We start from the raw sequence: 17,176 nt of genomic DNA, 5'->3' as shown, positions 1-17,176 counted from the left end.
TTGAAATGTGCCATTCAGAAGAACCTTGTTCTGCATTATTCCAAGATGTTATGGGATAGAAATCAGATGTTTGGAAGCTTCTAAAAGTTATTCATTATAAAGATATATACTGACTCATTACAGCACTCTTTAGAGAGGTGGTGATAGAAACCAGGACTTGTGAGGTCTACAGTGCAGTGCAGGACATTGCATTCACAATAATTTTCTATGGCTTTCCTAAATGGCACATTTCAAATGAACCCACTCTGCAGGGCTTTCTGATTGACTTAATTATTCAGAAATGAATAAGTAATCAACAGAATTCCTCTATAAAGACTGGCAGGGCAGTGTGTCTGTTATTGTGTTCCCCTATTCTACTCTGCTCTTGCCTCTGTGTTGGTGGTGTACGCTAAAGATCTTACCCTCCACTCCGATCTTGCCGTCTCCATCTTTATCAGCTGCCTGCAGGAAAGCTTTGGTTTCCTTGTCAGACAGGTCTCTTCCATCAGCAGCAAAGCCCTTCAGCACGAACCTGCTCACACATTACATCACATATCACACATTAAACGTTAGGGGACGTAGCTCTGGTTTCCCAGATCCAGATTAAGCCAAGGTGAAAAAGGTGATCAACCACTGCTACTGCAATTTAGTCGAAGACAAGGCCTCATTCCTGCCCAGGAAACCGGCCTGTAGTGTATAGGAGATCGGTCACTGTATGAATCCATGTGTGTGCGTGTCTTACTTACTTAAGTTCCTCCTCCTCTATGAAGCCACTGTTGTCAGCGTCCAGTACGAGGAAGGCCTTCTTCACGTCATCAGCCGATTTCGCCTTCAGCCCCACCATCTCAAAGAACTTCTTATGGTCAAATGAGTCAGCGGCTACAACAGGAATTTCGCACTAGATCAGAAGGCTTGCCAACAATTTAAAACCTGCGTATGTTGCCTGACCTACAGCGGTGGACCCCAACCCTGGTTCTGGAGACCCACTGTCCAGCACATTTTTGAAACATCACTTTAACTCTGTTAGCACTCGTTAATGAGTCAACTGGTTGGGTCAGCTGTGCTGGGAGCTGGGGGGGGGGGGATCACTAAAATGTACAGTAGAGTTGGTCTCAAGCACCAGGCTTGGAGATCATTGACCTTAAGACATATATAATGAAGGTCAGATTTAGTTTTATTTAAAATTCATGGTTTTATTTGACATTTGGTATCTCCACCAGTGTTTCCTTTGATTTTAGCAGTGGCAGCATACCCTCAGCATCACCCCCAGAGTTGTTAAAATGAGGAAATATCACAAAAGAGATGAAAAACAGTGAAACAAGACTGCAAAACAAAATATTTATTTTAATCCATTTTATACATATGACAACTTCCATCCACTGTGAGCTGTCTGTTTTCATGCTAAAAGATAGGAACTGGACAGGGCTAGGATAGTAACATTGCCTGAGGTAATCTGTGCTTAGTATTTGTTTGTTTATCAAAAGAGATGTGTAAATTTAGGTCACATGTGAGCTACTGTGGCTTTCTGTGGCCTCGATATGGCTTTAATTTAGTGTAGTACTGTAAAAATGCTGGAGGACGTATTGTGGCGCACTGAGGAATGGGCCTGGTGCACATGCCTTTATTATAAACATTTATAATAAATGTTTATTTATAATAAAGGCACATGCCTTTATTATAAACAAAGGTTTCACATTTTTGGACGTGATACTTCTCTCTTCTTTTCTCTCCCTGTCTTTATTTCACTTCCTAAATTCGTCATTTCAAATGTAAAAGTCCCCTGCGCAGGTTTGTAATTGTAATCTCATGATATTTTATACAATTCTGAAGCAGCGGTGGCAGTAATATATAATATATAACTATGTAATATATAGCCAAAATTGGTGCCTTTTCTGGGGCTGTGACTTTACCAGCATTCAAACGATTGATATCTTGATAACAGGGCAGAGCCTGAAATGTGGGTTGGACAGTGGGGATAAATGGGTTGCAAACTGGAACCTGGATCAATACTTTTTTGTTTAAGATCGGAAGGTGGAACCTCTCTGCTTTGCTGCATCACTGCCCCACTGCCCCACTGCTGCTCCCAAAGCACATTTGTTAGCAATGTGGCCTTTTACATGGGCATGCGTGACAAGCACGGTTGTATCGAAGTGCATTGAGCGTGTTTGAAGTGCGTGCCTGTGTAAAAGGCCACACAGAGATCATTTTTGCTGGTTTGCTGTGAGCCCTGCCACTAGAATCATGTCAAAGTTTTCCATTCGTCTTGAAAGACTGGTCATTTCCCAGTAACACACCTGTCGTCTTTATGCTGACAGTAACAGTGATCAGAGCATCTCTACATGTGGGTCCTGGCCTGAAAAAAAAATCAGTCTCTGTCAAAGACACACTATTTGTCCAAATGTTTGAGGAAACCCTTTTTAAAATCACATTCATTAGAAACATTTGGTTTTTTTTTTTTAAAGTTGCACCCATTGCTGACCCAGACGTGCAGCTTGTCTATTCCTTGTAGAGAAGTAATATTAACAGAATAGGACTCTCTGGAGCTGATGAACTCCATCCAATACTTAATACTAAGATGAGTTGGGGAGTTGTGGATGAGTTGAGGTGGTGATCATTCAACATCCTGACCTCACTAATGCTCTTGTGGCCGAATGCAATCAGATCTTCACAGCAAAGCTGCAAAATCTACTAGAAAACCTTGCTTGGGCAGTAGAGACATAGGCTATTCCCTGGACAGTGGAGACATAAACTATTTTTAATACCCTTGATTTCAGAAGAAACAGTGAATGAGTCAGTGTCCCAATACTTTCCATATAGTGTAAATGCAAGAAAAGGTGCCCTTTTCCTTACCTTTGAATGCATCCAGGGCTTTCTTAATGTCATCAGCGTTCAGAATGCTGCTCATTGCCATCTCTGCAGCTGAAGTAAAAGATAGACAGACAGAGAGAGACAGACATACAGACAGATCAGTACGGCTGATTGCTAACAGTAAAATAGTCCAGTTCTTTGAGGCAGTGTAGAACAGGAATAGAAGATGAATAAGTGAGTATGTGTGAGTGATGTATCTTTTAAAATGTGCAGCTGAAACACTGTTGCTGAGTCAGCAGGGATAAGGGAGACATGTACTGAATTTAATATACCACACACGCACGCAATTGTACACACACACACACACACACACACACACACACACACACAGACTTTACATTACTTCAGTGAATTTACTGGGTGTGTTTCCCCTCCCTTCTCTGTCCTCACACACCTCAGAAAGGCACTGATATTGCTCTCCCATTTCTCCTTGCACTCCGTTATAGCAACTGTAGTGAAATTCGATAGCCTTTAGAGAAGAGCAAAATTCCTATTCAACCTAATGAAGTTTAGATTAGAGTATTGAGTTGCTACATTAAAGCTGACATTTAATCCCCCTCTTCCACAAGTTAACACAGTTTCCTGGGGTCTTCAGGAAATGTCAGTGACATGCTTTCCTTAAAATACCACAAGAAGCAAGCACCACAGTACGTTTTTTTACTCCGTCTAAGCAGCCCTGTTCAGAGCAGGCCGATTCGAGTGCCTGCTCCTGCCACCCACCCTTTTCATTGCTTCTCCCCTGCTGGCTTCACAAACTCTTCACAAGTCTATACTTTGTTCATGTGTCCCTGTTTGCACTAGCTAGCTACTGTTTACTTCATCTTGAGGTCACATCTCTCCCCCTCTCTCTCCCACAGCTGGAGTCCGCTGCACCTGCCTTTCTGTCCTTAGGTTTCCAGCTACTCAAATCAGGATTACGAAAAAGTAGTCAACTTTTTTTCTGATGGCCTGATGGTAAAACCTGAATGGTGTGTTAAATGTTTCATCCTGTTTAGTGACTTTTTTCTTTTACAGTTATTTTACAGTTTGTTTGTTGTTTGACTATCCAGATTTCCGAAAGTATGTGCTCAAGCACTAAGAGGTGAGTTTTTCATAATATGTCCACTGTACTATTGACGTTCCAGGGCAAACTGCAATGCTAATGAGCTGGACTATGGTGCAGTAGCTAGTCTAAAGTTGTTAGCCTGGAAACACCATGCTCATCACCTGCTAAAATTACACACTAATTAAAATTTAATTAATTAAAATGAATTTTAATTTGGCATACACCCTTTCCTCCCTCCTGCCCTATAAGCCTTCCTTGGTATCCACAGATAGAAATTCTCTACAGGCCTCGCTCTGGATAAACGCAGTGACAGAAACTTCACTCTCCCCCTGAGGCGGGTCAACAAGGCAGGGGGTGCTGAGAGTTTCTCATTGGCAGTAAGTATTAGGAAGCAGAGCTATGATGATACTAGTGTGGGGCTATATAGCTGCCTTAAGCTTGGTTTACACATCCTGTTTCAAACCCAGCATCTCCCCTTTCCCTCCTGTAACAGAAACCTAAAGATTGAGGAAACTGAGGAAGAGGAAAGGTCAAAGGTGCATGTTAGGGCAGGAGCGTGTTATCCTAGTGTTGCAGAATTGCAGGGTGGACACGCACCGAGCCAAGGGCAAACGCATTTGGCCTCGTGCCTCTGCAGGTGATGCCTAGGTGTGCGTAGAGGACTGTACACCTTGCAGCTTTCCTTTCAGCTGCTGTTTCACGCCACCCTACGTCCTGTGCTCAGGTTAAGGGCGATCAATTGAAACGTAAGCAGGCTTCAGAACGGCCTCAGTGACGTTTGTCCTTATATGATCTCACTTTGCAGGTGTATAGTCCTGCTATTGCTAGGGCCAGCTTTAGAGAGCAAATGCTTTATGGTATGATAAATGATTGTACAGTCAATTTATATGGATAGAAATGTATAGATAAGATTTAGGAGGTCAAAAGGGAATGCACCAATGATTTATGAATCTGGAATTTACCAAAAAAAAGCCAACAACTGAGAAAAAACAATTCTTTTGGTGTTCTGCTGCCAATTTAAAATGGGAATGAAGTCCTTCATTGCTGTCACAACTGCAGAAAACAGAGCTAAAAGAGGTCCTCAAAACAGCTGCATGTGTGCAGTGTGTGTGTGTGTGTTAGTGTGGGAGTGGGTCGGAGAGTTGGCAAGCGATAGGCAAGGGAAGGATCAGTGGAGAATGTTCTTATGTCTCAAGAAAGCCAATCCTGTTTTTTCAAGTCTGACATGTGCTGTTCCAGCAGTCTGTGTGTGTGTTTATGCGTGTGTTTGTGCACACTTGTGTGTGGGTGTTGATGTTTCCATGTGGTCATGTGGGGCCCGTATGTTAGAATTCCCACTTTGAAATGTATCTGACCACACGTGTGTCAAACTGTGTGTGTGACTGCGTGTGACAAGTGTGTAAATGTGTGTTTCAGTGCGAATGAGAACATGCCAAATGGAGACAGTAGCCAAAGTGTGACTGTAGCTAGAAATATAGCCACTCACTGTGTGTGTGTTCCTCTGTGTGTGTGTGTGTGTGTGTGTGTGTGTGTGTGTGTATTTAGCTCTTTCTAATTTATATCCACCATCTTCCAAAGACAAGGACCTGCAGCTATGGTTGAAGGTGCAAAATTTACAACATCCACCCAAACATCCACACATCTGCTCTTACCATACTGGTGGTGGAGAAACTAACGCCAGAACGTCCTTGCCCAGAGAAATGGTTCGGTTATGAAACTCAGATGAAGCAGATGCATCAGGTGCTTGTGAGGCTCTTAGGTTAACCTTTAGGCTAATGTCTTACCTGGTAGTCTCACAAGCACCCAATGCGTCCTCTTCACTACAGCTTTATAGGTGAAAGATGTCCTGGTGGTGGTTTCCCCTCCACAAAATGATAAGAGCAGGCGTACGGGCATTTGGGTGGATGCTTGCAATTTACCACCTTCAGTTACAGATAGATTAGGATATTGTGCTCCACAGCACTCCCATCTTTTTGCATTGTGTTGGAAAGCTATTAAACAGCTTGTTGGAATGTTGGGTTAGCATAGCTAGATACTTCATCTACTCATCAATGTCCAAACCAGCAGCTTCCCTCAGATACTGCAATTACTTTAAATACTGCAAAATAAAAGTCCTCTTGTTTTCTACACTAGTGGCAGCGCTGTTGGACTAGACCAGCTCAGTGTAACCTGGTCGTGGAGCAGAAGTGAGTTTCGTGTGCATAGCATTGCCTAGCTCGACGCAAATACAGTTAAGAGCCTCTTAGGCCACACTTCTAGCTAATCTGCTGCCCAAGCTCCTCATGACCTCTCAGCTTGGTTACACGATTCAGTTCCACCAAGGTTAATCACCGCAATATCACTACTGCTGGACATGGATGAACCATTTACTCCATAATCATGCCGTCAAGCTAACAGAAGCTCTATTTCAAATAGCTGTTATCACTTTAGTCCCCGGATCATTAGCTTTAACCAGCGCACGGCATCTGCCCTGGGCAAACCATTACACTATTGATTCCGTTGGGAATTTCCTGACACTGTTTATGATTAACAGATGACACTGGATGCAATTCTGTCCAAAGGGCAAGCAGAAAGAACAACGTGAATGCTATTAGCAATACTATGCGATTGCTAATAGGCTTATTAGCGGGACAGTTGTTGCGAGCGACGACGAGAAGCAATGACACTTTACTCAGGGTTGATTTCACTGATGATGAAGAGATGAACAGAAGAACTCACTGAAACAAATGATGCTGTACATGATTGTCAGTTGGTCGCACACAGTGTGTCACCTTAGCACAAAAAAAGTTTTTCTTGCTAAAAAAAAGTTAAATGGTGAGCGTTTTACTCAGTCATTTTTTACACGGCGATTCTAAGCACCATTCCTGCATGCATGATTACATGCTAGTCTGCAAAATAAAGAAAGACCTAGATCAAGTAACTAGTTAAACCATAACACACTGAACACACACACAGGGCAAAGAGCAGGTCCTATAAGACAGGTATGATAGGCTTATCACACATTCACTCCCTTATCTTTTTTTTATTTCCGAGGAATGAGAAAGAGAGAGAGAGAGAGAGAGATAGTGAGAGAATACACATGTGAGAGAGAGAACAACAGAGAAACACATAGATAGATAGATAGATAGATAGATAGATAGATAGATAGATGAGGCAGACCAAGAAAGAAATGAAAGGTGAGGGGAGAGAGAGAGAGAGAGAGAGAGAGAGAGAGAGAGAGAGAGAGAGAGAGAGAAAGAAAATGGTACGGAAATGGATGAGATAAACAGAGAAAGAGAGACAAGTAGAAAAAATGAAAGAAAAAAAGAATGAAGGAGAGTAAAAGAGAAAGAAATGAGTAAAGGAGAAGAAGTGAATGAAAGAAAAGAGAGGAGAGAAACAGAGTGAGGCAAATAGAATGAAATAAATAGAAAGAAAGACTTAGCTAGAGATAAAAAAAATAAGAGAAAATTAAGAGAGACGTATAGAGAAAGAGGGAGAGAAAGGCAGAAATACAGAGAAGATAAGAGAGCGAGAGAGAAAGAGAGAGAGAGAGAGAGAGAGAGAGAGAGAGAGAGAGAGAGAGAAGGGGAAGAGAATCAGAGAGAAAGAGAGAGATCTTCAGTAAGAGCTAAATGGCACCACATTGCAGTGGTAAAATCCATAGTAAAAAGCGTTCCAGGAAAGAGGCCTACAGGTCTAACAGTGTTCCTGACCGGAGTAGAGCACTAGTTTAAATTCAGCACAGCAGCAGCAGACGTTCAGCCTGTCATACTGCGGCTACACCCAGCAAACAGCCTGCAACAGTCACATCAGATCAGATCTCCAGACAAGCTCCCAATTGCGATATCCTGCTTAAAACTTTACAAAGACTTCTTTCAGGCAGACTTTTCTCCCTTTATATCTGATGAGGATCTAATCTTTTCCTTGATTTTCAAATAGAAAACAATACACCACATTCCCAGATAACATACCTATGCTTAAGGGCAGAAAGCTTCTCCAGATGTCCTGGCAGTTTGAAATAAATCATGAAATAGATCCAAGTAATCTGACAGAATTAGCAGCTAAAGAATTGCACTCGCCTGACTCTAATAGACTTGTTTCAATAGGAGTTGATGGGCAAATTCTGAAGCAGGTGATAAATCTAGGTAAATATCTTTTACCAAGGTCACAGAGCTAAATTAGCTTGTATGAACTATGCCTTCTTCTCAGTCTTTGTTAGAAAAACCTTCAGGAAGACTTAGACAGGAATGACACCAGCACAAATATGGCCTTCTTGGAAAAGTCATCATAAGAAGACCCTTCCTGTGCCCTCATCGTAAACTTCAAACAGCGTCAAACATTTAAGAGGAACATCTAAAGCCTGAAGCATTTTGGAATAAGCTTGAAATAGAGCTTTGTTTTTGCTGCAATTGGCCCTAATGCCACACTGTATGGACAAAAGTATTGGGACATATATCTTTAGCATGTGTTTCGTTCAGTCCCTTTGGCACAGGTGTATAAAATCAAGCACCCAGCCACGCAGTCTGCCTTTGTGACCCATCTGTGGAAGAATGGGTCATTCTAAAGAGATCACTGGATTCCAGCGTGGTACTCTAACAGGTGCCACCATTGCAAGAAGTCAGCTGGAAAATTTCCGTTAAATATTCTACCGTGAACAGTTATTGTAACTGATATTATTGTATATATATTATATGTATATATATTTATAAAGTTACAAAGCGCGGTTGAGTTCCAAACCTAGAATGGGATGTCCCAAAAGCTCCTGTAGATGTGATTTGTAGGTGCCCCAATACTTTTGTCAATATAGTGCATATCTGGAGAAAATGGTGAGAAGAATTGTAAGGGACAGCAGAAATGGTCCAAAATTCTAATTAAATCATTAAACAATTTAATAAATCCATGCTTTTTATTTTTTTGTTACCCTGAACCTGTAAGGTTCCCATTTGAAGATGCAAGGTTTTGTTCTGACAGTGAAATATAATATATAATTATTAATTATATATTTTCAAAAAACAAGATTTTATTACATAAAGCCTCGGCCTTCGCTCTGTCCTGCTCCTTACCTGAGTCCAGGGAACACACAGATGGAGTGACTGGGAGAGGAGGAAGGGAGAGAGAGAGAAAGAGAGGGAGAGAGAGAGACCGAGGGGAAGGGTTGTCTGGTAAGAGATAACAGAGTCTGTTTGCACTCTTTCAGTTTTTATAGAGCCCCCCTGCACCTATTTTAGGAGCCAAAAATGGGGTCCCAGCGAGCGGCCCGAGCCAAAGGGATCACTTTCATAACTAACGCCGAACTAATCAAAGCCTACTATTAATACACACACACACTCACACACACCTCCTCTCTTTCCATCTGTTTCTTTTCTGAACTCTGTTGCCCCTCTCAAACATTTACTCGTCCGATTTTCTTTCTTAATTTTCTCACACCTCCCTCTCACACCCCTCCCACACACAAGGGTCTGTCCTCAGATCCTCCCATCCTTCCTCTCAATCTCTCTCTCTCTGTCTGTCTATCAATCTCGCTATATCTCTCTGTCTGTATTTTTGTAATTTTGTTTTCATAAACATATTGTTTGTCATCATCCATTGTCTCCTTGTTGAAAATATCAGTGCATTGAATTGATTTGATGGAAATGTGCATCCTTTCCACATGAATAAATGTCTTCCTGTTTTTAGACAGTAAATATGTTTTTGTTATTTATTAGGCAATAATATAATGCAATGATGAAACTGATTCACATATTCAGTGCACTGCTTCTTCCAGTGTGCCACACCACCAAATCAAAGCACAGCAAAACATCCATGCTGTTTCATATCTCATGTACAGTCATATCTCACTGATTGCGTTCATTACGTTTTTTGAAGCAGAGCATCCACAGAACACTAAAGGTGGGCAATGATGATAAAACTCTGTTATAGAGTCACTATTGGGATGAGTTGGGGATGAGGTGGGAAGGTGGTCAACAAGCATCCTGACGTCACTGACACTGAATGCAATCAAGTCCTCACAGCAAAGCTCCGAAATCTAGTAGAAAGAAACTATGCATGTGCAAGTGTCCTAATACTTTTGTCCATATAGTGTATATATGATGTTCAATATGACGTTCTTAAATATATATAATATATATATATATATATATATATATATATATATATATATATATATATATAATATTACTATATATATATATACTATTTAGAATATAATATTTATAATATTAGTAATTAATAGGTGGTTTTGTCCAGAGAAGGATAAGTCCATCTTTTTAAGTCTTGGTTCCTCCCAATTACCCAATCCACTCGTTAGTACTCTCTCCCATCACATGTAATTCTCCGGACACTAGGGGGATGAGGACTGATACGTGCCTCCTCTTACACATGGGCAACCAACACGCTTGGAAGAAAGTGCTGGGTACCCCCCGCCAATTATGCTCTCTTAGACTCTGGTTGCTGATGGCAGGCAGCATAACACAGGATTTGTGGTTGGTGTGGCACAACAGATAACACCACTACCTGCCACTGAGCTACCACACCATGTGGGAGACTGGGGTTCGATTCCCAGGCTGGGTGACTATGCTGCGCTACACCAATAAGAGTCCTTGGGCAAGACTCCTAACACTACACTGACCCACCTCTGTAATACCAGTAACCTTGTAAGTTGCTCTGGATAAGAGTGTCTGCTAAATGCCATAAATGTAAATGTAAATGGATTTGAACCAGCATATACATCCTCCCAGAACTATTAGCTTGTGGTGTGTGCAGATGCTTATTTGGTGAATGACACAATGAAGAAGAACAGTGATTTCAGCTCTCATTTATTGGGCCACTGCAAGCTCTGCCCACTACTAAACTGTTAAGGCTACAGTCTTAGGAATCCTGAAGTTAAACCACTACATATTTGTCCGTGCGTTCCCTTATCCCAGTCTTGGGCTGTGTCTGAAACTGAAGAGAGCTGCCTTAATGCCTTGCAATCTCATAGGTCAGTGCAGCAGAAGGCAGAGTAATGATGAAGGTTAAGCAATTAAATATATATATATATTTAACAACTCATCCATGCCCATGAACACGCCCTCACACACCCATATTTCTGTCAGTTAATACTTCTACTTCCTACATTCCACATGAAACTCATTACTTTAATATTTTCATTCAACTGTTTTTTAATGGTGCAGTTTCTGATGAGGCAGCTAATCTGACGCACTGCTGTTAGTCAATCTGAATCTGTGGAAGCTTCAACTGATACGAGCTTCGGTTCTGTAATCTGATTTAAACTGTCTCCAAAATGAGTTCTGTGAAACTATTTAACTGAAAACTGACTTACTCTGTCAGTTCTTTCTTTTGGGGCCACACATTTGAATTAGTTCTGTGAGTCCGTATCTCACCGTCTCTGTTGTATAATAATGTTTAACAGAATAGATTAGCCCAGATTACTGCCCATATCTGTATGGTTCAATCCATCGGAAATATAGTGTATATCAGACACTGCTTCAGTAAACAGGTAACTGCTCCAATAAACACTGCTACGTAACCAGGTTCACTAAATCTGACAGACAAGTAAAACAATGGTGTTTAATCTACTGTTTTACCCACCCGTATACTAACATATATGCTAACAGCATTTAATATTGATTAATAATCAGTTTCACTAGTCAGAGTTAATAGGGTTAAATGTTAATCTGAATGGACAATATTGACACAGGTGAACTGTATCTTTACCACCAAGTTCTGAAATTAAAGTGAAAATACATAGTGTTAAATACATGTTCAGGGTATCAGAACCATCAACCATTATTTACATTCAATGTCATGGTTGTGTTCATCTATATCTCATAAAAACATTTTAAGAAATATTTAAAAATAAGAAATTATAAATGCCTTTTTAAAGAAATACATCTACTATTTTACTTTAAGTACATTTAGGAGTGTGTACCTTTAACCTTTACTTGAGTAAAAATCAATGTATTTTCTAACTGGATTAAAGTGTTTTTACTTAAGTATGGCACCCAAAGTTGTGGGCAGTCATTGAGGGTGTCTTGCTCTGGCCAGTAGTGGTGATTGAACCAATGACCTTCTGGTCTTAAATCATGCTTCTCTAACCTTTAGGCCATTGGATACAGGTTTCTGTAAGGCAACAATACGCCTTATACCACCAATTTCTCACACCTACAAAACTAGATGGAGAAGTTTGAGTTTGAGCTCAAAATGACTTAGAGAACTGTTTAAACTTGTTCATATTAAAAGTGTTTAAACACTGAAGTAGATTTCTTCATTCCTAAGAACATATTAGGCCTGGTATTACCTGTATTTCAGGAGGACAGAATTAGCGTATTCTAGCTTATCTCTGTACTCTGTGTACTTTTTATGGCTTATAATATTAGCAGTGGGAAACCATCAATGCCTTCTAGGCCTTCAGGGAAGGTCTTAAGGATTTTAGAGGACTACAAAAATATGTAAAAAAAATGTTTGGAGTGCAAAATTCTAATGAAAGACTGATGCCAACTTCAGTTTAAACAGAAAACAACATTCTGTACTCTGTCAGGGACAGGATTTCGCTTCTACAGCTCCCCTGGGTGCATATTTGCTTCAGCTTCCAATTCAAACACTGGTACGCTGATAAATAACTGAAGGTTTGAGGCAATAGCTGATAGCTTTAGTTGCTAAGCGGTGTTTGGAGGGTGGAGAAAATAAGACTGTAACTCACACATTCACTACTGCTGTGGAAAGCCCAGGCCTACCCAGGCCCACCTGTGTCCACACTCCTAAGTGGAACATACAGAATATACTCTAAAGTAACTGTGCTTTAGTTGATAAGACATAGATCTGGGTGGGACTTAAGTCAATAGGGTATGTTTTTTTTGTTTGGGGGGTGGGTAGTAAATAGGTTGTGGTCCAGGCAGGGCTTTACCCAATTTGTCAATATGACTTGGTCTGGACAGGATTTTAGTCAATAAGCTGTGTTCTGGACAGGACTTTAATTAAAAGGGTGTGGTCACGGGTTATTTTCAACGTTTCTAAGTTCAGCCATGTCACTCCACTGCTGCGTTCTCTTCACTGGCTTTCCGTAGCTGCCCACATCAGATTCAAAACCTTGAAAATAGCAAAGCACTTTTGTAAGTCGCTCTGGAAAAGAGCGCCTGCTAAATGCCTTAAATGTAAATGTCTGGGCAGGGCTTTAGTTAACACAGTGTGGTCTGAACAGGCCTTTAGTTAACACAGTGTGGTCTGGACAGGGCTTTAGTTAACAGGGCGTGGTCTGGACAGAGCTTTAGTTAACAGGGTGTGGTCTGGACAGGGCTTTAGTTAACAGGGTGTGGTCTGGACAGGGCTTTAGTCAACAGGGTGTGGTCTGGGCAGGGCTTTAGTCAACAGTGTGTGGTGTGGACAGGGCTTTAGTTAACAGGGTATGGTCTGGACAGGGCTTTAGTTAACAGGTTGTGGTCTGGGCAGGGCTTTAATCAACAGTGTGTGGTCTGGACAGGGCTTTAGTTAACAGGGTGTGGTCTGGACAGGGCTTTAGTTAACAGGGTGTGGTCTGGGCAGGACTTTAGTCAACAGGGTGTGGTCTGGACAGGGCTTTAGTCAACAGTGTGTGGTCTGGACAGGGCTTTAGTTAACACAGTGTGGTCTGGACAGGGCTTTAGTCAACAGTGTGTGGTCTGGACAGGGCTTTAGTTAACACAGTGTGGTCTGGACAGGGCTTTAGTTAACAGGGTGTGGTCTGGACAGGGCTTTAGTTAACAGGGTGTGGTCTGGACAGGGCTTTAGTTAACACAGTGTGGTCTGGACAGGGCTTTAGTCAACAGTGTGTGGTCTGGACAGGGCTTTAGTTAACACAGTGTGGTCTGGACAGGGCTTTAGTTAACAGGGTGTGGTCTGGACAGGGCTTTAGTTAACAGGGTGTGGTCTGGACAGGGCTTTAGTCAACAGGGCACGGTATGGGCATGTCTTTCATTAACAAGGCGTGGTCTGTGCCGAGCTTTAGTCAGTAGGAGGTCTTTAGACAATAAGACTTGGTCTGGGCAGGGTTTTAGTCAATAGAGCATGGTATGGCCAGGGCTTTAGTTAACAGGATGTGGTATAGGCAGTGCTTTAGTCAGAGGTGCATGGTATGGGCAGGGCATTAGTGAAAAGGGTGTGGTCTAGGCAGAGCTTTAGTTAATAGGATATGGTCTGAGTAGGGCTTAAGTCAGTATGACGTGGTCTGGGCAGGACTTTAGTCAAGAGAATTTACTTTTCTATAACATAAACACAGCCTACGACTTGTAATGTGAAAATACCCTTGATATTCACCCTCCATCTTCCATCCCACTTGCAACAGCCTCCCTTTTAAGGTTCCCTCTCTTTCTCCTGCCTTGATCAGTGGCCTTCCTCATCCTCAGGTCTAAATTTAGGTTCCTGAGGTTCTTGCTGGCCAGCAGAGCCCACAGGCCCTGAAGCCTCCCATCCTAATCCCACTAAATTCCAAAATGACAGTGACACCCCTGCGGCTCCAGGCCAGGCCTACTGTGGGCCAGCAGGGTGCCAGGGAATGTCCCAGTACCAGTAAGAGAGGATGGAGATAAAAAAAAAAATGGATGAGGGAAGACACAGGGACGATGACAAGTTTGCTGAGTGCTGCCGTTACATCTGGTGAAGCAATGGGGGAACGAGGCGTGTTATGTCTGGAATTACATCTGTCTCCTCATCAGCTCACAAACCAACAGCCAGGAAAATAATCAAAATAGGACTCCTGTTTGAAATATTAAGCTATGCTTTGGTGTATTTGTAGGAAACACTGAGTGTGTTTCAGATATACCTTCCTATCCAAGGTCTAGACCAGGGGTGGGCAACTTGGTCTGGACGGCTAGAATCCTGCACAGTTTTGTGCTTTTCCTGCTCAAGCACACCTGATTTAACTTAACTGTTAATGGCCACATTTAGTGGGTTGGTTAAAAACATTATCTTCATCTACAGTGGCATCTATCAAGGGGTGGGATATATTAGGCAGCAAGGGTACAGTCAGTTGAAGTTTGAAGATGAGACAAGAGTCAAATTGTGATGGCTAAACAACTAGGTTAGAACATCCAGGGCTTTTTGGGTGTGCAGTGGTCAGTCCATTCCAAAAGGGGTCCAAAAAAGTGCAACCAGTGAAAATGTGATCATGGGCATGGGCACCTAAGGCTCATAAATGTGATCAATGAAGGCCCATTGACTACAGGACTAAAAGGATCTGCTGTTAAGATACTACAGGACACCTTAAGAAGTCTGGTAGAGTCCATGTCGGATAGGTGGATCTGTAGTGATGGCAAGGGGGACTTACTTAATATTAGGTAGATAATGTGCTAGTACCCAACTCCCAACTACTTTCTTTTTCAGAAAGTAATAATAGAAAATATTCAAATAAATCATAAGACTTAAGAATAAAACTCATAAGAAATAAAATCATCAGACTCTCAATAACATATTAACAACATCCCAAGGATATAGCAGCATCTGAACATTTAGTAGAAACCTTTACTGGAGACTGAATTTAACTGTTTTTCACTTTATTTGGAGTGCCGAAGTATCTCTAGCTCTCACTGATCATCTAACAATCCTTAACCATCCATTACATTCTCAACAACCTGTTTAAGACCTCCACCAGTCTGGAACGGGAGCTTAACTGGACTAAATTGAGATTATAGGGTCAGGGTGAGGGTAAGGTTTTGGGTTAAGGTTATAGTTAGGATCAGGCCCAGGGTTAAGGTTAGGCTGGGTTAGGTTTTGGGTTGAAGTTTAGGTTAAGGTGTTGGGCAAGGCTGGGCTACATTTTGTTTGATGGAAGTAACATGTTAAATCTACTTAATGTTAGTAATAGCAGATCATCTTCAATACATTCACCTCAGTGTATTCAGATGCTTTACTGCTGATACCGGACTGATATGCTGTTGGTATGTTATTGATACTCTGTTAAGACTATAATAATCATCAACAAAGGACCACGCAAAATAAACTATTTTTGAAAATTCTCTGTCTAAAAAGGCAAGGCATCCCCAAACCTTTGACAGCAGTAAAAGTAGTCCTTCTTAAATAAATAAACCAATGCCCTGATTCTATAATAGCACGAACATTCAGTTCCCCTCAGCCACAAACTACATATCCTAGACTGAAATGTAAAGAAAGAAAAGAGAGAAGATGAGTTTTTGAGAAGATTGTCAAAGACAAAGTGAGAGAGAAAGAGAATCAGAGAGAGAGAGAGAGAGAGAGAGAGAGAGAGAGAGAGAGAGAGAGAGAAGGAGAGATAAAATAGGAGGCAGATTGTGCTGAAGAGAAAGCTGAGAGATGTGAAAGTTCTGAGGCATTAAATGCAGAGCTGCTCTCAGTGCCTTCAAGTCTGACAATGCAGCCTGACATAGAGGTTCCACAGCCTCTACACACACACACACACACACACACACACACACAGCCCAGGCCAGAACTAACAAAGACCAACTAGAATAAACATAATCTGCTGCAAAACAAACACCACTCCTCTAGAACATCTCCCACCATGCAGCTAAATCGGCAGCTCTATAAGGTAGTTCTGGGAAGAAGCACTTTTTCATACTGCAACACACCTGATTAGCACACGAGGGCCACATTAATTACTTAATGTGTTTAATTCACTGTGCTAGATGAGAGAAAGCACTGTATACAACACAATGCATCAGAACCTTTAAAAACATATGCTAAGTGATCCAGCTACTAGGGTGAATGGGGGTATAGGGGTATAACCCCCATTTAATACCCTTGGTATGAGTTGTAATGCTCATGTGGCTTAATACCATCAAATCATCACAGTAATGTTCCAACATCTAGTGCAGAGCCTTTGCTGAAATGTAGAGACTGTTGCAGCAGTAGAGGTGGCATAAACTCTTATTAACCTAATAAAATGTTGGGCCCCAGGTGGGAATCCCGGTCATGCTGCCATCTATCAGCAGCCGAGGCCCAGAGAGAGCCCTGCTCTCTCCAGTAGATGGAGATTGCTTCGTTGCAGTGCTGGCCATCGCTGGTGCATGCAGACTGGTGTGTTGGAGCCAGTTATGCCATGATGTTTCTTCGGTGGCAGTTCAAAAAATAAGTGGCTTGACTGTGCACGCGTCCGAGGGGGCATGTGCTAGTATGGGTTGGGTAATTGACAGTCCATATTGGGGAGAAAATGAGGGAAAATCAGATGAAAAAACAAAACAAAAACAAAAACAAAAAAACCCCAAAACAAATAAACTCTATGGCTAGCTTTGGTCAAAAAAACCTTAAGGGTTAAGGTCCCCATAACCTTCCTTGCCCATTTTTTAGACTTAACTC

The 17,176-nt window shown here is 41.7% G+C and overlaps 1 protein-coding gene across 1 annotated transcript in view; it reads right to left on the bottom strand.

Annotated features, from left to right (window-relative positions):
* Positions 1–17,176, bottom strand: part of pvalb6 (parvalbumin 6) — a 58,611-nt gene that overhangs the window by 1,327 nt on the left and 40,108 nt on the right. The window contains exons 2-4 of the mRNA XM_072692860.1: positions 2,830–2,898; positions 726–858; positions 402–511 (exon numbers count right to left, since the gene is read on the bottom strand). Of these exons, the coding sequence (XP_072548961.1) occupies positions 402–511; positions 726–858; positions 2,830–2,890 (304 nt within the window). The 5' untranslated portion in view covers positions 2,891–2,898. The remainder of the gene's footprint in view (positions 1–401; positions 512–725; positions 859–2,829; positions 2,899–17,176) is intronic.

This window comes from Salminus brasiliensis, chromosome 12 (genome assembly GCF_030463535.1).
Source record: "Salminus brasiliensis chromosome 12, fSalBra1.hap2, whole genome shotgun sequence".
NCBI lineage: Eukaryota > Metazoa > Chordata > Actinopteri > Characiformes > Bryconidae > Salminus > Salminus brasiliensis.
Note: the sequence above shows the minus strand (reverse complement) of the source record. Positions and strands in the feature narration are given on the sequence as shown.